This window comes from Polypterus senegalus, chromosome 5 (genome assembly GCF_016835505.1).
Source record: "Polypterus senegalus isolate Bchr_013 chromosome 5, ASM1683550v1, whole genome shotgun sequence".
In the NCBI taxonomy this organism is placed as follows: Eukaryota; Metazoa; Chordata; class Cladistia; order Polypteriformes; family Polypteridae; genus Polypterus; species Polypterus senegalus.
This window is the reverse complement of record NC_053158.1, coordinates 204,486,580-204,510,955: the sequence shown is the minus strand read 5'-3', so window position 1 is coordinate 204,510,955 and position 24,376 is coordinate 204,486,580. Positions and strand designations below refer to the sequence as shown.

The 24,376-nt window shown below is 44.9% G+C and overlaps 1 protein-coding gene across 1 annotated transcript in view; it reads right to left on the bottom strand.

Moving 5' to 3' along the window:
- Nucleotides 1–21,188: 21,188 nt before the first annotated feature.
- Nucleotides 21,189–24,376, bottom strand: part of si:ch73-173p19.2 (V-type proton ATPase 116 kDa subunit a1) — a 165,890-nt gene continuing 162,702 nt past the window's right edge. Inside the window, exon 19 of the mRNA XM_039754151.1 lies at nucleotides 21,189–21,261. Coding sequence (XP_039610085.1) covers nucleotides 21,189–21,261 — 73 coding nt within the window. The remainder of the gene's footprint in view (nucleotides 21,262–24,376) is intronic.

Genomic DNA, 24,376 nt, shown 5'->3' with positions numbered 1-24,376 from the left:
ATGTGTTTGGAAACATGGTGGAAGTGTTAGTGTACTGACCGCAGCCGGCTATGGATTTATGAGAGTCCTTAATAATATATAGTGTGCTGTACCATGTTAGCCATTATGGATGTAATGAGAAGTTAAGCAAAATGACCCCCTTTTATTGGCTAACTAGAAAGATTACAACATTCAAGCTTTCGAGGCCACTCAGACCCCTTATTCAGACAAACGGTGTCATTTTGCTTAACCTCCCACTACAGTGTTGGGATCGTAACTTTTAAAAAGTAACGTTACTCACAAAAAAAGGAACTGAATATCGTGGCTTGGTTGTTATTGCAAAATGAAACGCGTTGCTTTTTATTCATTTATATGAAACGGGATCATTTCACTGGCCCAAACCCAGGGCTGGTGTTCTGTGAATCTGTGCTGCCTTGTCGAAATAAGCTACACATGCAAATATTTACACATTTAAAAGTGAAAACGTCAAAATGAACATAACATGCTCTGAGACTTATGTCACTATGCGACTCTTCAATTCCATCCGGGGGGTAAATGTTAAAATTATACAATGTCGTTGTCTGTTATACCTGCCTCGCACTCTCCACCTTGCACTGCGTTTTTATCACTCTTTATTTAATATTGGTTTTATCAGTATGCTGCTGCAGGAGTATTGTGAATTTCCCCTTGGGGATTAATAAAGTTATCTATCTATCTATTATACTAGCCATGTATGCCCAACTACGTCGCGCGTGTTAAAGTTGTCTGTGAAGGGCTCCCTGTTTAAACGTGGCTGCCAGTCGTGAACTGGGCCCTTCGTCGTACAGCATTATGATTTTTTATAAGGGAAACAAAATCACAAAAGAAAACCCTTGGACATTGATTCGATACGAACAGCCTACTCTTAATCACTGTCCGAATCGTAATTATGTGGTGGTGTAGGAGCATTTCTGCTTCTGTCCGTTCACAGTCCGTCTCGTTTTCACGACGCTGTCGCTTCCTCTCACGATCTCTTTCTCTAATCTCGCAGGTTTCTTTGTGGCAATCCAAAGAGTAAGGCAATATACACGGAGCAATGGTTATAAAAGGGGGACACAAAGGTATCCAGGCTCTTTAAAGCATAAATAGGGATCACTTCACCGACATATGAGCAAGCCACGGTACAACTGTGAGACGCGCAGCACTCGCCGGCTACAACGTAACAATAAGAATTTCCGGAACGTGCTGTTACGTGTCATTCACTTTACCCGCTGTCTTTCTTTCAGTCATATGTTACGTAGGCATGTACCTTCTATCTTCGGCAATCTCATTCTCTAACCAGGCCTCAGGAGCTGACCAGCGTAACACTGTCCACCACCCCTTTTGTTATTCCGACACATTGTTGATATCCGTGAGTAACAACAACGTACTAAACTAGAAGGTGGTCTACACATGCGTGGAATTCACAGACAAACAAAGATCAAGATCTAAATGAAGATCTCTTTAGTTAATTTAAAGCACAACAATTTGTTTAGTTTGAATGTCTGTGTTTTGAGGTGTGACTGGCGTACTGCAGTCTTCAGTAGTATAAGCCTGGAGGAGATTCTTAATGCAATGCCTATGTTTTAGCTGTCTCTCTACTGCCATCTAGTGCTTCTTCTTCTAATTCATTTGCGGACAAACAAAGATCAAGATCCAAAGGAAGATTATATATAAAGATAGTGCCTTTCATATCTACAGTATAATATACAGTGGGATGCAAAAGTTTGGGCAACCTTGTTAATAGTCCTTATTTTCCTGTATAAATCGTTGGTTGTTACGATAAAAAATGTCAGTTAAATATATCATATAGGAGACACACACAGTGATATTTGAGAAGTGAAATGAAGTTTATTGGATTTACAGAAAGTGTGCAATAATTGTTCAAACAAAATCAGGCAGGTGCATAAATGTGGGCACCACAAAAAAGAAATGAAATCAATATTTAGTCTCAAATATCACTGTGTGTGTCTCCTATATGATATATTTAACTGACATTTTTTATCGTAACAACCAACGATTTATACAGGAAAATAAGGACTATTAACAAGGTTGCCCAAACGTTTGCATCCCACTCTATCTATCTATCTATCTATCTGTCTGTCTGTTCACCCTTAACAACTCCTGCTGGTGTATTTTGTACACCAATCTGTTATTTTGGTCCATCATCCTGTTACTTGGACCTTCCGCCATCTCTCCTCCGCATGATTCACTACAAGTACCATGTCACAATTGTTGTCCCTCCAGTGTGCCCCCAGCCAGTTTTATGAGTGGATGCACAGTTGCAAGTTCATTTGGTACACCCGGTGGGTACTTGCGTATGTATGGTTTGTTGCGTACATTTCCCTTGTCTCTCTTATTTTAAAAGAAAATCTTGGGATGAGACGAGACTATTGCCAAGAGATTTTTTCAAGTCCCATCCTCCTCTCTACCACTTCAGGTTAACAGCCCGCGGTCCTCTCACCTCTCATTCGTGTGAATGCTTTTGTCAGACACAGTTCCTGCGCTCTCAGCTCTTATAAATTTTTACAATCAAATTGGCAAATTGGTTAAATGCGTATCAATAGATTATGCAGAAACCGTTGGTGGTGATGGTGCAGAAGATGAAAACATCAGCTTACAATATCACAAAAAATATCTACAGCCATTAACACCGTCTGGTCTTCCACCGGCCGAATTACTGTTGAAAGAAGGACGTATCGTAATGTTATCGCGTAATTTATGTCTGAGTGACGGGCTATGCAATGGGACGAGATTAGTTGTATTCAAAATTGGTCGAACAATTCTGACATGTAAAATTTTAACAGGCGACAAGAAAGGTAATGTAGTCCATCTTCTGTGGATAACATGAGACACCAAAGGAGATCTTGATATGCCAGTCGTATTAAAACGTTTACAGTTTCCCATTAGATTAGCTTTTGCTATGACAAATAACAAATCACAGGGACAAACATTTGAAAAATTCAGTTTATTTATTAGAGAGAAAGAAGAAACGAAATTCATTCACAGGCAGTTGGCACCACCAACGACTAAAGGCCAATCTGGCGAGAAAGCAAAGAGAATGTGCAAAACAAAATGCTCTGTGGACGTTTTCTGTATTATTGCTGAATGGTTCTCTGACTTTTTTGATGCAATTGATCTGGAGATTGAAAATGAAAGTGATGTACCAGCATCAGCTGATTGGTCCCCAGTAGTGCTGAACATGTTCGTGTAACGGCCAGCAACTCTGTGAAGACACCCCTACATGGTGTTATGTGTCAACATCCGCCTCAAAAGAGTTAATGGCTTTGTTAGTTAGAATCACTGACGTGTTTGGGTTACTCCTCTGTTTTCTTCCCCAGGCTGATGTCCCTTTTAAATTCTAATTCCCCCAGGGCTTATGAATTCCAAAAAAAAAGTATTTGGAACAATTGGTTTTCTTTAAGATTCTCAAAGAATGATCTAAAAGACGCAAGGTGAGTAGAGACATAGAATTTAAAGTCAGTCTATAGCAGCCATTTAAAAATATACACGAGTGTATTTAACTTAGGATGTCAAGTACAGAGTTTAAAAGTGTAAGGAGACTCGGCAGAAATAAAATCTAATGGCTGCCTGTTTACCCAGGTGTCCTTATTGCAGTGTTATGTGAATTTCCCCATGGGATTAATAAACTATCTATCTATCAATCATATAGTGCCATTCACATCTATCTATCATATAGTGCCTTTCACATCTCTTTGTCTATCCCTCTGTCTATTAGATAGAAATGAAAGGCACTATATATCTAGCTATCTGTGTTACATAGTGCCTTTCACATCTATCTATCTATTCCTCTGTCTATTATATAGTGCCTTTCACATCTATCTATCAATCATTTAGTGCCTTTCATATCTATCTATCTATCTATCTATCATATAGTGCCTTTCACATCTCTCTATCTATCCCTCTGTCTATTACAAACCGGATTCCAAAAAAGTTGGGACACTATACAAATCGTGAATAAAACTGAATGCAATGATGTGGAGGTGCCAACTTCTAATATTTTATTCAGTATAGAACATAAATCACGGAACAAAAGTTTAAACTGAGAAAATGTATCATTTTAAGGGAAAAATATGTTGATTCAGAATTTCATGGTGTCAACAAATCCCAAAAAAGTTGGGACAAGGCCATTTTCCCCACTGTGTGGCATCTCCCCTTCTTCTTACAACACTCAACAGACGTCTGGGGACCGAGGAGACCAGTTTCTCAAGTTTAGAAATAGGAATGCTCTCCCATTCTTGTCTAATACAGGCCTCTAACTGTTCAATCGTCTTGGGCCTTCTTTGTCGCACCTTCCTCTTTATGATGCGCCAAATGTTCTCTATAGGTGAAAGATCTGGACTGCAGACTGGCCATTTCAGTACCGGATCCTTCTCCTACGCAGCCATGATGTTGTGATTGATGCAGAATGTGGTCTGGCATTATCTTGTTGAAAAATGCAGGGTCTTCCCTGAAAGAGATGACGTCTGGATGGGAGCATATGTTGTTCAAGAACCTGAATATATTTTTCTGCATTGATGGTGCCTTTCCAGACATGCAAGCTGCCCATGCCACACGCACTTATGCAACCCCATACCATCAGAGATGCAGGCTTCTGAACTGAGCGTTGATAACAACTTGGGTTGTCCTTGTCCTCTTTGGTCCGGATGACATGGCGTCCCAGATTTCCAAAAGAACTTCGAATCGTGACTCGTCTGACCACAGAACAGTCTTCCATTTTGCCACACTCCATTTTAAATGATCCCTGGCCCAGTGACAACGCCTGAGCTTGTGGATCTTGCTTAGAAATGGCTTCTTCTTTGCACTGTAGAGTTTCAGCTGGCAACGGCGGATGGCACGGTGGATTGTGTTCACTGACAATGGTTTCTGGAAGTATTCCTGAGCCCATTCTGTGTTTTCCTTTACAGTAGCATTCCTGTTTGTGGTGCAGTGTCGTTTAAGGGCCGGAGATCATGGGCATCCAGTATGGTTTTACGCCTTGACCCTTACGCGACAGAGATTGTTCCAGATTCTCTGAATCTTCGGATGATGATATGCACAGTTGATGATGATAGATGCAAAGTCTTTGCAATTTTTTGCTGGGTAACACCTTTCTGATATTGCTCTACTATCTTTCTGCGCAACATTGTGGGAATTGGTGATCCTCTACCCATCTTGGCTTCTGAGAGACACTGCCACTCTGAGAAGCTCTTTTTATACCCAATCATGTTGCCAATTGACGTAATTAGTGTTTATTGGTCTTCCAGCTCTTCGTTATGCTCAAATTGACTTTTTCCAGCCTCTTATTGCTACTTGTCCCAACTTTTTTGGGATTTGTTGACACCGTGAAATTTTGAATCAACATATTTTTCCTTTAAAATGATACATTTACTCGGATTAAACGTTTGATCTGTCATCTACGTTCTATTACAAATAAAATATTGATATTTGCCATCTCCACATCATTGCATTCAGTTTTTATTCACAATTTGTTTAATGTCCCAACTTTTTTGGAATCCAGTTTGTATATAGTGCCTTTCACATCTCTGTCTATCCCTCTGTCTATCATATAGTGCCTTTCACATCTCTGTCTATCCCTCTGTCTATTAGATAGAAATGAAAGGCACTATATATCTAGCTATCTCTATTATATAGTGCCTTTCAAATCTATCTATCTATCTTTATGATATTTCATTTAAGATAAAGATTTGAATTGTAAACTGCTTAGTTCATTCTTGTAAATCTTCCTATGGCTTGTGTTTATGCGGCTCTCCATCAGGTGAACCTGGCGCCAGTACATGTGGATGGTCACACAGCACCTTCACAAAGTACTCTGATGCCTTCCCTTGTTCACATTGTGTGTTGTTGCAGCCTTGTGCTAAAATCATTTCATTTTTTCCCATCATCAAGCAACACACAAAACCCCAGAATCACAAAGCAAAATCAGGGTTTTTGAAACTTGCACAATTCATTAACAACAAAAGCTGAAAAATGTGTTTTTTATTTCAGTTCTTTTCTAGTACCGGTGTGTATACCGCACAGCCCTACTGATAATGCTTGTTATGTTAAAAAAAGAAATTTTGCCCTCAACAAGGACCTCTCTGAGTTAGAAACTGGACGGGAGGAAGTTTGTTTTCTTCGGGAAGTGGGGGCACCCGATGACAGCTGTCCTCTAAGGGGTGACCCCTGAGTAGAGTTTGTCACACAGTGGTCACAGAGCAAAGACAGGGACTCATATTTATAGAAAACAACTTGAGTTTGCATAGCAGAGCTGAAATTAATGCTTACGCAACATCTGAAGTTTACTTGGATTGATTCATTAGTTTACGCATCCAAAATAAAAGCCTCATTTCACTACACTGTTGTCCTTTACAAGTCTTGCCAATAATTCTTGAGTTCAACTCTTCTTCTTTTATGGAGTGTCTGTGTATGTCACATCTGTCAAGTCTTACTTGTACACGACATCAGTCCATTTCTTAAACCACCATCTAGAGCAGGGATCTGCAGCTCCAGTCCTGGGGCCTCATGTATAACGCCGTGCGTAGAACTCGCACTATAACATGGCGTAAGCACAAAAGCCGAAATGTGTTTACGCACAGAAAAATCCAGATGCAGGAATCTGTGCGTACTCCAACTTCCACGTTCTTCCGCTACATAAATCCCGATCAGCGTGAAAACTAACGCTCGTGCACGCGCATTATGTAACGCCCCAACTCCTCCCAGAATTATGCCTCTTTGAATATGCAAATCAATATAAATCGCCCTTAAGCGCAGCCTTCTGTGAAAAGACAATGGGAAAAGCACGGGGGAAAATATAAGAATTTCAGTGAATACCAAGTGGAGGCAAAGGAAAAACATACAATTTGTTCAAATAAACCGTGGAATAATCAACAAAAGGAAGTTGATCAAGTGACATAGCGTGTTGGAGAAACTTGAAAGCTCACATTCACAAAATCGCACAGTGCCGGAAATAAAAAAGAAGTCACATATCAAAGTCGCCGTGAAAAGAAGAGTTGTAAGCCCACCGTCTGAGTGTCATATGAAAGCTTATTAGGGTACAGAGAAAAAGGCTACGGTGGGGAAAAAGCACGAAATGTCAACTTCAATCTCGACATTTCCACTTTAATCACGTAGTTTATTTTGTCATTAAAGTAGAACATCATAAACTTCATCTTAAAATCGTTTAATCAACCAGTTTCTCAAATCACATCGTAATTAAAGTAGCACGTTAAATGCTTTGTTTTGTATTTGATCTTCTATGTGCTCTGTGTGTGTGAATCACTACTTGCTTCTTAAACCGCTCTCTTCCTCCAACTGGACACAGAGTCCATGACATTCGTGATATTACAGCTCTCTGAATAACTAAAATACTGAGATGTATACGTGATGTCATTTTCATGATGATAGGAGTTCCATCCATCCATCCCCCCTCTTCCCCTTATCCGAGGTCGGGTCGGGGGCAGCAGCTTAAGCAGAGAGGCCCAGACTTCCCTCTCCCGGCCACTTCTTCCAGCTCTTCGGGAGAATCCCAAAGGCGTTCCCAGGCCAGCCGGGAGACATAGTCCCTCCAGCGTGTCCTGGGTCTTCCCCGGGGCCTCCTCCCGGTTGGGCGTGCCCGAACACCTCACCAGGGAGGCGTCCAGGAGGCATCCTGATCAGATGCCCGAGCCACCTCATCTGACTCCTCTCGATGCTCTACTCTGAGCCCCTCCCGGATGACTGAGCTTCTCACCCTATCTTTAAGGGAAAGCCCAGACACCCTGCGGAGGAAACTCATTTCAGCCGCTTGTATTAGCGATCTCGTTCTTTCGGTCACTACCCATAGCTCATGACCATAGGTGAGGGTAGGAGCGTAGATCGACTGGTAAATTGAGAGCTTTGCCTTACGGCTCCGCTCCTTTTTCACCACGACAGACCGATGCAGAGCCGCATCACTGCGGATGCCGCACCGATCCGCCTGTCGATCTCACGCTCCATTCTTCCCTCACTCGTGAACAAGACCCGAGATACTTGAACTCCTCCACTTGGGGCAGGATCTCTCCCCAACCCTGAGAGGGCACTCCACCCTTTTCGGCTGAGGACCATGCTCGGATTTGGAGGTGCTGATTCTCATCCCAGCCGCTTCACACTCAGCTGCGAACCGATCCAGAGAGAGCTGAAGATCACGGCCTGATGAAGCAAACAGGACAACATCATCTGCAAAAGCAGTGACCCAATCCTGAGTCCACCAAACCGGACCCCTTCAACACCCTGGCTGCGCCTAGAAATTCTGTCCATAAAAGTTATGAACAGAATCGGTGACAAAGGGCAGCCCTGGCGGAGTCCAACTCTCACTGGAAGCGGGCTGACTTACTGCGGCAATGCGGACCAAGCTCTGACACGGTTGTACAGAGACCGAACAGCTCTTATCAGGGGTCCGTACCCCATACTCCCGAGCACCCCCACAGGATTCCCGAGGGACACGGTCAATGCCTTTTCCAAGTCCACAAAACACATGTAGACCGGTCGGGCAAACTCCCATGCACCCTCAGGACTCTGCTAAGGGTGAAGAGCTGGTCCACTGTTCCGACCAGGACGAAAACCACACTGTTCCTCCTGAATCCGAGGTTCACTATCCGGCGGACCCTCCTCTCCAGAACCCCGAATAGACTTTTCCAGGGAGGCTGAGGAGTGTGATCCCTCTATAGTTGGAACACACCCTCCGGTCCCCCTTTTTAAAGAGGGGGACCACCACCCCGGTCTGCCAATCCAGAGGCACTGTCCCGATGTCCATGCGATGTTGCAGAGACGTGTCAACCAAGACAGTCCTACAACATCCAGAGCCTTAAGGAACTCCGGCGATCTCATCCACCCCGGGGCCCTGCCACCAAGGAGTTTTTTGACCACCTCGGTGACTTCAGTCCCAGAGATGGGAGAGCCCACCTCAGAGTCCCCAGGCTCTGCTTCCTCATTGGAAGGCATGTTAGTGGGATTGAGGAGGTCTTGAAGTACTCCTCCCACCGACCCACAACGTCCGAGTGAGGTCAGCAGCGCACCATCCCCACCATATACGGTGTTGACACTGCACTGCTTCCCCTCCTGAGACGCGGACGGTGGACCAGAATCTCCTCGAAGCCGTCCGAAAGTCGTTCTCCATGGCCTCTCCAAACTCCTCCCATGCCCGCGTTTTGCCTCAGCAACAACGAAGCCGCGTTCGCTTGGCCTGCGGTACCTATCAGCTGCCTCCAGAGACCCACAGGACAAAAAGTCCTATAGGACTCCTTCTTCAGCTTGACGGCATCCCTCACGCGGTGTCCACCAACGGGTTGGGGATTGCCGCCGACAGGCACCGACCACCTTGCGGCCACAGCTCGGTCAGCCGCCTCAACAATAGAGGCACGGAACATGGCCCATTCGACTCAATGTCCCCACCTCCCTCGGGGCGTGGTTGAAGTTCTGCGGAGGTGGGAGTTGAAGCTACTTCTGACAGGGGACTCTGCCAGCCGTTCCCAGCAGACCCTCACAACACGTTTGGGCCTACCAGGTCTGACCGGCATCTTCCCCCACCATCGAAGCCAACTCACCACCAGGTGGTGATCAGTTGACAGCTCCGCCCCTCTCTTCACCCGAGTGTCCAAGACATATGGCGCAAGTCCGGCGACACGACCACAAAGTCGATCATCGACCTGAGGCCTAGGGTGTCCTGGTGCCAAGTGCACATATGAACACCCTTATGCTTGAACATGGTGTTCGTATGGACAATCCATGACGAGCACAGAAGTCCAATAACAAAACACCCGGGTTCAGATCGGGGCCATTCCTCCCAATCACGCCCTTCCAGGTCTCACTGTCATTGCCCACGTGAGCATTGAAGTCTCCCAGCAAAACGAGGGAATCCCAGAAGGTATGCCCTCTAGCAACCCTCCAGAGACTCCAAAAGGGTGGATACTCCAAACTGCTGTTCGCGATACGCACAAACAACAGTCAGGACCCTTCCCCCACCCGAAGGCGGAGGGAGGCCACCCTCTCGTCCACCGGGGTAAACCCCAATGCACAGGCTCCAGTGGGGGCAATAAGTATGCCCACACCTGCTCGGCGCCTCTCACCGGGGGCAACTCCAGAGTGGTAGAGAGTCCAGCCCCTCTCAAGGAGATTGGTTCCAGAGTCCAAGCTGTGCGTCGAGGTGAGTCCGACTATATCTAGCGGAACCTCTCGACCTCGCGCACTAGCTCAGGCTCCTTCCCCTTCAGAGAGGTGACATTCCACGTCCCAAGAGCCAGTTTCTGTAGCCGAGGATCAGACCGCCAAGGTCCCGCCTTCGGCCACCACCCAACTCACACTGCACCCAACCTCCTTGGCCCCTCCCATAGGTGGTGAGCCCATGGGGAGGAGGACCCACGTTACCTCTTGGGCTGTGCCCGGCAGCCCCATGGGTGCAGGCCCGGCCACCAGGCGCTCACCATCGAGCCCCACCTCCAGGCCTGGCTCCAGAGGGGGCCCGTGACCAGCGTCGGGCAAGGGAAAACGTTGTCCAAAGTTTTTTCTTCATTGGAGGTTTGTTGAACCGCTCTTTGTCTCATCCCTCACCTAGGACCAGTTTGCCTTGGGTGGCCCTACCAGGGGCATAAAGCCCTGGACAACATAGCTCCTAGGATCATTGGGACACGCAAACCCCTCCACCACAATAAGGTGACGGTTCCAGGAGGAGATGATTGGAGTTAAAGCACGTTATTAAACATGAGTTTCACTTCGATGAAATAATTTATTGCAGCAGTACTCAGGGGCGGCTCTAGGCTTGTGGTGGCACTGGGCAGAGGAAGAATCGGTGGCTCCTTCGCCCGCCCGTCAGTAAGGTAGCTTATGCATGGTGGATGGCCTTGTCCGTTGCAAACACTGCATAGCCGCCTCGTGCTCATGACACAAGCATTTAACTTTTGCCCAAATTTGTCGCTGCGTTTTTAGCTGTGTTGTTATTTTCTCTTTCTGTTTTATATTCAATATATATTGGCGTAGCCGTCACTGCAGTCCTTGCTTTTCTTTCTCCAAGTAACCGATCGCCACACAATCAGCTCTGTAATAGACGTTAAGCCATCTGTAAGCTTAGCGCCGATTCTTCAAAACGTTTAAAGAACATTGAAATATCTTCGTAGTACATGTTTAATTATTCTATCCTTCACGACACTCCCAGTGAAGAATATAGATTATTTAAATGAAGTTCAAGTTTTATGTGTATAATTTAACAAACATATTTTGCTGCATTTCACCTTAAAAATGATATCGTCATCATATGTAAATACGCGCTTTACAAAGTGACTCAGGTTGTGAGATATTATAACTGTAGTGCAAGTTTACAGTGAGGTGATTGTACTTATAAGTCCTAACAGTTCTACAAGGAGCAATGATTGAGTGCATTTAAAGTTCTTGGGATTAAACTGTTTCTGAACCGCGAGGTCCGTACAGGAAAGGCTTTAAAACGTTTTGCCGTGGCTGAGGCAGCGTGTCCTTAAAGCTGTATACCGATAATTCTCTTTCCGATCAGCTGCTGCTGTGATTCACACTCAGATACAGTGATATAAATACTCCGAGTGGAGCAGTGAGAGAAATATGGAAAAAGATGATCCACTGTGGCAACTCCTAACGGGAGGAGCTGAAAGAAGAAGAAGGAGAAGTGAGAGTAACAACGCTAAGGCAGTTCTGGTATTTGGAATACTATGGCTGTTCCCTGGACCATTATATTGTGACAAGTTAATTACAATCAGATGTGTTACACTAATAAACAATATGCGGTTAGTTTCTGTGTATTTATAAAGCCGCGTCATGAAAATAATGAGTAATCACACAAGAACAGTAGCACTGCTTTGACGCTGGGTGCCGCCAGTCTCTAAAACCGAGCAGAGAACTTGTGTACGACAAGGCATGAAGTACCGTGGAAAAGTGCGTGGCTTTACGCCAAGTGTAGGTTTTATACATCGCGATTTGAACGTGGAAAAGTTCTTAAGCAACATTTCTGTGCATACGCACCGTTTATACATGAGGCCCCTGGTGAGCTACCGTGGCTGCAGGTTTTCATTCTAACCCTTTTCTTAATTAGTGAGCAGATTTTGCTGCTAATTAACTCTTTGCCTTAATTTGAATTGATGCACAACTTAAGACTCAGGCCACTTAATTATTTATTTTTTCCTTAATTAGCAACTAATCAATATTAAGACACAAAATGTACCAACACGTAATTAACAACCTGCGTCCATCGCACAATAACTGAAAGTAAAGAAAGGCGAAGGCCTCAGTGATGTTGATCTGCTCAGGTCCACAAACCATTCTGACAGCCAGCGCTCTTAAAAAAGAAAATCAACAGTTTTGGAAATGTCTGCCATGGCAGAATGAGCGAGCGCCATTGGAATTAAATAACGGGTTTAATTAGCAAAGAGAAATGGCTTCTAATTAAGAAACTGAATGACGTGAAGTTGGTTGGAGTTTGATCAGTGGTCCCCAAACTCGGTCCTGGGGACCCCCTGTGGCTGCAGGTCTTTGTTCCAACCAGCTTCCATTTTTCATTAGACTCTTAGCCTCATGAAGTGAGTCCTTATTTCCCAGTTTCTCTGTTTTGGAGTCAATGTAGAAATTACAAACTAAGTATGGTAGATTTTTATTAAAATGTAATAAGCCATTATATGAGGAATATATCGTTTTTGTAAGTCGTTAATGATATTTTCAACCTAATTTGCATTCTGCTTTTTCAGGTGTTCTGTTTTTTTCATTGATGATTTGCTAATTCACGGGTCTGCCACTGAATACATTGCTGCTTTCATCATCCCGGGTGTCTGCTGTGCTGGTTGTTAATGGCCACCATTAGGGTTAAACGACAGGAGTAAACTACACAGGAAAACAACAAAAGAGAGTTAAGCATTTAGAGCTTCCGATAAAAATGGAAATATTTCTAAATGTCTTACGGTACAAATGTAAAATCCATATAGTTGTGTTTTTCTGAATGTAGAATAAGAGTAAAAAAAGACCAGCCAATGAAATAATTAGCTATCGATTATAAGCAACGATTCTGAATCTGGTGAGAACACAAACCTGCAGCTACAGGGGGTCCGCAGGACTGTGCTAGATATTGTGAAGGACAGCCGGGTCCTATGCCCGCCAGGGACGCCCCTGCTGCTTATGTTCCGGGGGAGCCACCATGGGCAGTCCAGCACCTCCGCCGGGACGCTTGGTGGCAGCCTCCATGGCTGACGGGGATTCTCCAACCACCCGCAGGGCTCCATGGGAGATGGAGTCCTCCACAGCCTGGTTGGGGTCTCGGATGGCCGCTAGGGGGAGCTGCATGGACTCCGCAGCCTGGCTGGACGAATCTTCAGCCCCACCCGGTGGTCAAGCACTGGGAACACTTCCGGGTGGGTTATAAAAAGGGCCAGCCACCAGCACTTGAAGAGCCAGAGTTGGGAGGAAGGAGACGAAGCTTGGGAAGGAGTGGTGGAAGAGGAAGAAAGATGGTGTTGCTGTGTGTTGGACTGGTGTTTTGTGGGACTGTGTATTGCCTGTGTGCCCACGGGTGAGGAAAAATAAAGTCTTTGTGTTTTTATACGTGCCTGCCTCCGTGTCCATCTGTGTCGGGTCAGGCGCCTATATAGCACCTTTGTTACAATATTAATACGGACAATAACTACATTTCCCCTAAATAAGTGTGTGACCCCCTTAGATGGCTACCCAGTAACACCCATTAGCAATGAAACACCTGAGCTCAGTAATTTGGAGCGGCCATGCAGTGCATAAGCCACACATTGAAGCCGAGACGAAGAACAGAAAGGAGTTCGTTTGACTTTATTAGCCTCATCGATACGACTTTATAGCGCTTGAAATTGAACATCAACATGCCACATAACTAAGGTGTGTGCTTTTAAATTGCCTTTGGAAAACAACACCATCATCTTATCATTGGCACGTGGAGAAAATGTTGGCACGAACAAAGTGATGATCCGTCACTCTGTGCCTGCATATTAAACTGCAAACCCGCCACTAGCGACGTCGTTGCCTCCCGTCATTATCGTCTGGCACAAGTGGCCATCAGAAACGCTCAACAACAGTCTTCAGGGGCAGCTGGTTAAACCTAAAAGCCTGCTAAGTATACGCTGCGTGGGGCGGCTCGGGCTGTCAAATTGCACGGTCTGCAGGGCGCTGACTTCGGCATAAAGAGAAAATTGAAAATTTAGGGGCTCTCAAAGCAAGTGGGTGACTTTCACCTGGAGTAGTAGAAGGTGGAGTGTGGAGACCCCCTAAACGGGTGGCATGTGATGGTCACAATACAGACAGGAGGTTCATCCCTCGCTCCATTATCTCTCTTTTCTATGGGATATTTTTTGTTGTTCTTTAAATGTTATTTAGAACTTTATGTTATTAACTATGTATATATTTTTAATCTTTATTCCATTGACATTCATGTGACTCTGGTGACTCTTCCTATGAAGTCAGCAGACGGATTGGGAGAGCATGGAGGGTCTTGAGGTCTCTGTAAAGGGGTGCTCCTGATATCTACAAAAGGACGAAGGTCCAAGTCTTCAGAGTCCTGCTGCTCCCTGTTTGTGAGACGTGGCCGCCATTCAGTGACCTGAGACGAAGACTGGACTCCTTCATGTGTGTCTGTTCAGAGAGTCCTTGGGTGCCACTGGTTTGACTTTGTGTTGGTCCCAGATTCCTAAATGAGGCACATGACCTGCATTGTGAGGGAGCGGCAGTTACAGCACTACAGCCATGTGGCACCATTACCCGAGGGTGATCCACCTCACAGGATCCTCTGCAGAGAGAGTGCCGACCTCGTCATTGAGAGGTTTACTTACCTCGGCAGTGACATTCGTGTTTCTGGTGATTCTTCCTATGAAGTCAGTAGATGGATTGTTAGCACATGGCGGGGTCATGAGGTCGCTAGGAAGGGTTGTCTGGTGCTCCTGATATCTCAGTTAAAGGATGAAGGTCCTGGGGCCTCATGTATAAACGGTGCATACGCACAGGAATGTTGCGTAAGAACTTTTCCACGTTCAAATCGCGATGTATAAAACCTACACTTGGCGTAAAGCCGCGCACTTTTCCACGGTACCTCATGTCTTGTCGTACGCAAGTTCTCCGCTCGGTTTTGCAGACTGGTGGCACCCAGCATCAAAGCAGTGCTACTGTTCCAGTGTGGTTACTCTTTATTTTCCTGACGCGGCTTTATAAATACACTGAAACTAACCGCATATTGTTTATTAGTGTAACACATCTGATTGTAATTAACTTGTAACAATATAATGGTAGAGGGAACAGCCATAGTATTCTAAATACCAGAACTGCTTTAGTGTTGTTACTCTCACTTCTTCTTCTTCTTCTTCTTCTTTCAGCTCCTCCCGTTAGGAGTTACCACAGCCGATCATCTTTTTCCATATTACTCTCACTGCACGACTCGGAGTATTTATATCACTGTATCTGAGTGGGAATCACAGCAGCAGCTGATCAGAAAGAGAATTATCGGTATACAGCTTTAAGGACACGCTGTCTCAGCCACTGCAAAATGTTTCAAAGCCTTTCCTGTACGGACCTCGCGGTTCACAAACAGTTTCATCCCAAGAACTTTAAATGCACTCAATCAATTACAGCTTGTAGAACTGTTAGGACTTATAAGTACAATCACCTCACTGTAAACTTGCACTACAGTTATAATATCTCACCACCTGAGCCACTTTATAAAGCGCGTATTTACATATGATGACGATATCATTTTTAAGGTGAAATGCAGTAAAATATGTTTGTTAAATTATACACATAAAACTTTAACTTCATTTAAATAATCTATATTCTTCACTGGGAGTGTTGTGAAGGATAGAATAATTAAACATGTACTACGAAGATATTTCAATGTTCTTTAAACGTTTTGAAGAATCGGCGCTAAGCTTACAGATGGCTTAACTTCTATTACAGAGCTGATTGTGTGGCGATCGGTTACTTGGGGAAAGAAAAGCAAGAACTGCAGTGACGGCTACGCCAACATATATTGAATATAAAACAGAAAGAGAAAATAACAACACAGCTAAAAACGCAGCAGCAAATTTTGGCAGAAGTTAAATGCTTGTGTCATGAGCATGAGGCGGCTATGCAGTGTCTGCAACGGACGAGGCCATCCACCGTGAACAAGCTACCTAACATTGGCGGGTGAAGGAGCCACCGATTCTTCCTCTGCCCAGTGCCACCACAAGCCTAGAGCCGCCCCTGAGTACTGCTGCAATAAATTATTTCATCGAAGTGAAACTCACATTTAATAACGTGCTTTAACTCCTATCATCATGAAAATGACATCACGTTATACATCTCAGTATTTTAGTTATTCAGAGAGCTGTAATATCACAAATGTAATGGACTCTGTGTCCAGTTGGAGGAAGAGAGCCGGTTTAAGAAGCAAGTAGTGATTCACACACACAGATCACATACGAGTAGAAGATCAAATACAAAACAAAGCATTTAACGTGCGACTTTAATTACGATGTGATTTGAGAAACTGGTTGATTAAACGATTTTAAGATGAAGTTTATAATGTTCTACTTTAATGACAAAATAAACTACGTGATTAAAGTGGAAATGTCGAGATTGAAGTTGACATTTCGTGCTTTTTCCCCACCGTGTGCCTTTTTTCTCTGTACCCTAATAAACTTTCATATGACACTCAGACGGTGGGCTACAACTTCGGCTTCTCACGGCGACTTTGATATGTGACTTCTTTTTTATTTCCGGCACTGTGCGATTTTGTGAATGTGAGCTTTCAAGTTTCTCCAACACGCTATGTCACTCGATCAACTTCCTTTTGTTGATTATTCCACGGTTTATTTGAACAAATTGTATGTTTTTCCTTTGCCTCCACTTGGTATTCGCTGAAATTCTTATATTTTCCCCGTGCTTTTCTCATTGTCTTTTCACAGAAGGCTGCGTTTAAGGGCGATTTATATTGATTTGCATATTCAAATAGGCGTAATTCTGGGAGGAGTTGGGGCGTTAAATAAAGCGCGTGCACGAGCGTTAGTTTTCACGCTGATCGGGATTTATGTAGCAGAAGAACGTGGAAGTTGGCGTACGCACAGATTCCTGCATCTGGATTGTTCTGTGCATACGCACATTTCGGCTTTTGTGCTTACGCCATGTTATAGTGCGAGTTCTACGCACGGCGTTATACATGAGGCCCCAGGTGCTCCTGTCTGTGAGACATGGCCGCTATCCAGTGACCTGAGATGAAGACTGGACTCCCTCATGTGTGTCTCTTCAGGGAATCTTTGGGTCCCACTGGTTTGACTTTGTGATTTCAATGGAGTCCCGAATGAGGCACATGACCTGCATTGTGAGGGAGCGTCAGTTACGGCAATACAGCCATGTGGCACCGTTACCCGAGGGTGATCCTGCTCATTGTTGAGGACCCGAGAGGCTGGACTTGCACCTGAACAGATGTAGTCATGACTTAATACTACTGTTTCAATATCTCTCTATTATTAAAAAAAAATCTTGGGGAGGCAGACTAGGGAGACGAGACGTGATCTTCTCAGAAGACAATCTGAAGTCCCGCGAGAGACACTTTTAATTTGCTCCCAGCTCCAACGACAAGTGACAAACAAAACACGCAGCTCGCAGCAGATCATCCGACCACTTCTGCTTGCGTGCGTTCAGCCACCCTAACGCCCGCTCTTCACAACGCGAGCAGCAGAGACCCGAAGTGGCAAAAAAGGACATCGGCTGTACAGGCTTTAAAATGATCAACGGGCAGCGCAACAGCAGCTACAACAACGACAATAACATTTATTTCTATCACACATTTTCATACAAATAATGGAGCTCAAAGTGCTTTACATGATGAAGAAAGAGAAAAAAAGACAAAGTAAGAATTAAAATCAGAGAACACTAATTAACATAGAATAAGACTAAGGTCCGACTGCCAGGGTGGACAGAAAAAACACAAAAAAAACTCCAGACGGCTGGAGAGAAAAAATAAAATCTGCAGGGGGGTCTGAGGCCACGAGACCACCTGACCAGCCCCCTTCTAGGCATTCTACCTCACATCAATGATCTCCATCAGTCCTCATTGTATTCAGGGTTCTCATGGAAGAACTTGATGATGACGGTCACGTGGACTTCTGGCCTTTAATCCATCAATGTAGGAACATTGCGGTGCTTTGATTAGGTGGTGGGGTTGCAGATTACAGAAAACCAGAAAAAGAACAGAAGAGAGAGTATGGGGTTAATACGGATTTTGGAGCCACCATGAATAGTAATGATAATGAATTGAATATACAGAGCATCAGGATTTAACTAAAATGAAGCCCTGAGAAAGCCACGTTAAAGTAATGAGTTTTCGGACTCCACCTTATCAGCCCGGTGAATTTCTGTCGTCAGCTATTCCAGATTTGAGGTGCCTAACAGCAGAAGGCCACCCGCCCGCCTCACCACTTCTTTTAAGTTTCACTCTTGGAATTCTAAGCAGACCCTCATTTGAAGATCTGAGGTTACGATTTGGAGTGTAAGGTGACAGACATTCTGAGATATAAGATGGAGCAGATTATTGAAGGCTTTGTAAACCATCAGCAGGATTTTCAAGTCAATTCTAAATGACACAGGTAACCAGTGTAGTGACGCTCAGACTGGGGTGATCTGCTCGGATTTTCGTTTCCGAGTTAAGATTCTAGCAGCTGCATTCTGCACTCGTTACAATCGATTGATGTCTTTTTTTTGGTGGTCCTGAGAGGAGTGCGTTACAGTAATCTAGTCGACTGAAAACAAAAACGTGAACTCATCTTGCAAAGTTATTAAGGAGGTCTAACTTTTGTTATATTTCTTAAGTGAAAAAAATGCCGTCCTACTAATCTGATTAATATGTGATTTAAAATTCAGGTCACAGTCAACAGTTACCCTTAAATTCTTTACCTCTCCTTCACAACACGAGCAGCGTTATACGTCCTGCGAGAAAGAGATGTAACCACACCCGGGGCCGGAAATAAAGGACAAGTATTGTTTTTACAACGTCACGCGAGACAAAGCAGTGAGCCATCATTTAAAACAAGTCCACGGACATCTAAGCTCGCAGTTGTTGGATTGCTGTTGGCAGACACGCATCATGTGGTCACAGCTCTTAAAAATACGACAAGCGACAAGCAGAACAGGCAGCTCGCCAGCAGCAGAAAGCCAGCAGATGATCCGACGGCATCTCCTTAGCGTGCGTTCAGCTGCCCCCCCTTCATAACGCAAGTGGTGTTATACGTCCTGCGAGAAAGAGATGTAACCACGCACGGGGCCGGAAATAAAGGACAAGTATTGTGTTTACAAAAGGTTTTAAAGTAAAAGTGAAAATGATGCATATGTAACAATCCCCTTGAAAATAACAATCTCTTTAAATTGTATATCCGCTAAACCAAACACGGGGGTGGGCAAGCGAAGCGAGCAGAGGGTGGAGCCCCCTAGTTACTATAAATTCTCTAGCGCTTTATGTGGCCGCTTTGTTTTTCTTCCTATTTACAGTTCGGTCCATAAATATTTGGATTGAGACCACTTTTGTCTCATTTTGGTTCTGTACATCACCACAATGAATTTGAAATGAAACAACTCAGATGACGTTGAAGTGCAGACTTTCAGCTTTAATTCAGTCGGGTGAACAAAACGATTGCATAAAAATGTAAGACAACTAAAGTATTTTTAACACAATCCCTTCATTTCAGGGGCTCAGAAGTAATTGGACAAATTAAATAACTGGAAATCAAATGTTCATTTCTAATACTTGGTTGAAAACCCTTTATTGGCAATGCCAGCCTGAAGTCTTGAACTCCTGGGCATCACCAGATGCTGGGCTTCCTCCTTTTTAATGCTCTGCCAGGCCTTTACTTTCAGTTGCTGTTTGTTTTTGGGCCTTTCTGTCTGAAGTGAAATGCCTGCTCAGTTAGGTGAAGATCAGGTGACTGACTTGGCCATTCAAGAATTGTCCACTTCTTTGCTTTAATAAACTCCTGGGTTGCTTTGGCTGTATGTTTTGGGTCATTGTCCATCTGTATCATGAAACGCCCGCCGCCCAATCAATTTGACGTCATTCAGCTGGATTTGAGCAGACAGTATGTCTCTGAACACCTCAGAATTCATTCGGCTGCTTCTGTCCTGTGTCACCTCATCAATAAACACGAGTGTCCCAGTGCCACTGGCAGCCATCACACTGCCTGACTCCACCGTGTTTTACAGATGATGTGCTGTGCTTTAGATAATGAGCTGCTCCACGCCTTCCTTCTCCATACTTTTTTCTTGCCTTTATCATTCTGGTAGAGGTTGATCTTGGTTTCATCTGTCCAAAGAATGTTTGTCCAGAACTCTGCTGGCTTTTTTAGATGTTCTTTAGCAAAGTACAATCTAGCCTTTCTATTCTTGAGGATTAGAGTGGCTCTCACCTTGCAGTGCACCCTCTGGATTTCCTTTCATGCAGTCTTCTCTTTATGGTAGACTTGGATATCGATACGCCGACCAAGCCCTGGAGAGTGTTGTTCACTTGGTGGGCTGTTGTCAAGGGGTTTCTCTTCACCATGGAAACGATTCTGCGATCATCCACCACCATCTTCTGTGGACGTCCAGGTCTTTGTGCGTTGCTCAGTTCACCAGTGCTTGCTTTCTCTCTCAGGATGTACCAAACTGGCCATTTTGCCACTCGTAATATTGTAGCAATTTCTCTGATGGGTTTTCTCTACCCTAACCCTAACCTGCCTGGAGAGCTCCTTTGACCGCATGTTGTCTGTTCACAGCTAAATCTTCAACATGAAGCACCACACCTCAAATCAACTCCAGGCCTTTTATCTGCTAATCGATAAGACATAACGACGGACTTGAACACACCTGCCATGAAATAGCCTTTGAGTCAATTGGCCAATTACTTGTGAGCCCCTGAAATGAAGGGATTGTGTTCAAAAAATACTTTAGTTGTCTTACATTTTTACACAATCGTTTTGTTCACCCACTGAATTAAAGCTGAAAGTCTGCACTTCAACGTCATCTGAGTTGTTTCATTTCAAATTCATTGTGGTGATGTACAGAACCAAAATTAGACAACCACAATGTCTCTGTCCAGATATTTATGGACCTAACTGTAGTTCCACAGAAGTAAATACTGAAATCTTAAGGAGAGTCCACAGCAGCTCCATCTTGTCCAGTGGCCAGGATCCTCATGGCTTCGTGAGTCACAGATTTCCAAACGAGAATGGTGTGAACTTGTAGCCTGATCCTTTGTAGAACTTGTTTTGAAATTCCACCCTGAATTGGACAAAAGAGAGAAGAAAAACATAAACCGAGTTAGAGGATTTGAAAAGGGTCCGACACGACTTCTGCCCCGTAGATCCCGCTCTAAGGAGTTCTCAGCGTCGACGTTTGGTGAGCCGTCCTCCTCCACGGTAACGTGAACCTCACTTAGCGCAGAGAACTTTCACAATCGATCGTGGTGTTAATGATTGTTTTCTGGGAAATCCACGTGTAGATTTAGGGGTTTGGAGATTCAGAAAACATTCTGGCTACGCGTGTTCATCATTTATCGTTTCCGGAGCCTGGCTTATTATTACTGCCACGTCATTTATGTCTTCTAAGTGTGGCCGTTTCCCGAGTCCAGTCATCGAGATGCAAACCCCCAGTTGCTGGAAGTTAGCGGTTTCAGTGATCTCGGCTTTGTGACGATGCGGGTTCGCTGAATGCCCCCATCGTCCGTCCGGGAGCCCTTGAACCCTGAACCACCGGTAATGTTACCGATGAGCTCGGTAGTGAGGCACAACAATGGAGCAAGGGGATGGTGGAAAAAGGTGTCAAGTGCTTTTATTTAAAACAACCACCAAAACAAAGTCCAAATTAAATAAAGTGCAGTGCTTTTCAAATATCTTCAATAAATAAATAAATAATCCATTAAAACAGAAGTGAAGTGGAGGTTAAAAACACCATCGGGGAAAAAAAAAACAATCCTTTTAAAACGACGAGGTTAGAACAACGCTCCTTTAGAAACACAGAGCCCGGTGTGTTTTTTCCTTGGCGGCTCCCCTGCTTCTCCCATCAGGCTTTGCAACAGGAGAGTCGCCATACCTGCAGCTGACCTTCTTCTCCTACACAACTGATCTGGTGGCCTTCCGATCCCTGACTCTGGTTCAGCTCCCACTGGGGCTTCTCTTCCCAATCCCCGACTCCGGCTGCCAACCTTCTCCCAGTCACTCCTGCTCCAAACAATCGCTCAGCAGGAGTGACCACTAACGTCGGCCCTCAGGTGCCGGCCAAACACCTCACTCAGGCTCGCCTCTCCCTGCACTTGCTGGCTCTCCTTCTTTCTCCCTCCTGCTTCCTGCTGTAAAAGGCGCTATATAGCGCCCGACTCGGCACAGACCATGCAACGTGTACAAAACACACAGGTTTTTATTTTTCTTCAGCTGTGTGACACGTCTTTCCCGTGCCACACAGCCCAAACACAGTCCCAAAGCACCAAACAAAACACAAACCACAATTCTCCTTCACCTTCTCTTCCACCACTCCTCTGCAAGCTTAGTCCTCCTCCTCCCAACCCTGGCTCCCGAGTGGTGGTGGCTGGGCCCTTTTATAGCCCACCCGGAAGCATTCCAGGTGATTAACCATCTGGTCCTAATTGAACTTCCGGGCGGGGCTGAAAGCTCGTCCAGCCGGGCTGTGGGAAGCAGGCAGCTCCCCCTAGCGGCCACGCCGGACCCCAACCAAGCTGTGGAGGACTCCATCTCCCATGGAGCCCTGCGGGCGGTTGGGGAGTCACCGTCGGCCAGGGAGGCTGCCACCAAGCGTCCCGGGGGAGGTATTGGACTGTCCATGGCGGCTCCCCCGGAACATAAGTAGCAGGGGCGTCCCTGCCAGGCATTGGGACCCGGCTGTCCTTCACACTGCCTTCTTCTCTGCAACCTCCATCTTTCTTTTTCTTTCTCTCTCTCTCCTAGCCACCTCGCGCTTCTATTTATGACGGGGATGCGATTCACCCGTGGCAATCAGCGGCTCCCGGGAACAATTACAGATGCGGACGACTCATAAGTCAGACTCACCCGCACCGCAAATCACCCCGGGAATCACTTCAGCCACACATCACCACGACCCCTCGCTAAGCCGCGAGTGCGGTGATTATTTTAAAAATGGCCTCTTGACGTGAGCAGTGGACCCGCTATACCACAGGCTTCTGATTTCATAGCTGTGTCGTTTTTTGTCCGATATTGTGGATTAACATAAGAGCCCTTAGCGCGATTCTGCTCTTGAACTCCTTTGCCGTTTCTGTTTGACTTTTGTTTTTGTTAACAGTAATAATGACTTCCTGGTTTTCATTTCTTTTCAATTTATCTCTCGATCTGAGCCTTTTACTTTCATTACTGCGCTGCTCACAGACGGTACACGGTCATTGTCTTCAAGCCTTTGGTGCAAGGGGTCAGCGTTATTTACTTCGGGGGGCTATTCCTGTCACGACTTGACCTGTGATTCTCACCAATGAGCACAATACGCTTAATTCAACAGTGAAGACACAACGTACAGCGAATCTGTGCAAAGCAACAAAGTATTTCCATAATATTCTCATCATCGTCTGATTGAAACACAGCAAGTTTTTTGTTTTGCAGATCCAGCTGGAATACCGAGGCGGTAGTGACATCACGCACCGTGTCTATGCGGTAAATTAGATTAGGCGGCCGTAAAGCGTGAGGTGGAGTGCGCTTACGGTACGTACAGTGGTGTGAAAAACTATTTGCCCCCTTCCTGATTTCTTATTCTTTTGCATGTTTGTCACACAAAATGTTTCTGATCATCAAACACATTTCACCATTAGTCAAATATAACACAAGTAAACACAAAATGCAGTTTTTATTATTTAGGGAGAAAAAAAACCCCAAACCTACATGGCCCTGTGTGAAAAAGTAATTGCCCCCTGAACCTAATAACTGGTTGGGCCACCCTTAGCAGCAACAACTGCAATCAAGCGTTTGCGATAACTTGCAATGAGTCTTTTACGGCGCTCTGGAGGAATTTTGGCCCACTCATCTTTGCAGAATTGTTGTAATTCAGCTTTATTTGAGGGTTTTCTAGCATGAACCGCCTTTTTAAGGTCATGCCATAGCATCTCAATTGGATTCAGGTCAGGACTTTGATTAGGCCACTCCAAAGTCTTCATTTTGTTTTTCTTCAGCCATTCAGAGGTGGATTTGCTGGTGTGTTTTGGGTCATTGTCCTGTTGCAGCACCCAAGATCGCTTCAGCTTGAGTTGACGAACAGATGGCCGGACATTCTCCTTCAGGATTTTTTGGTAGACAGTAGAATTCATGGTTCCATCTATCACAGCAAGCCTTCCAGGTCCTGAAGCAGCAAAACAACCCCAGACCATCACACTACCACCACC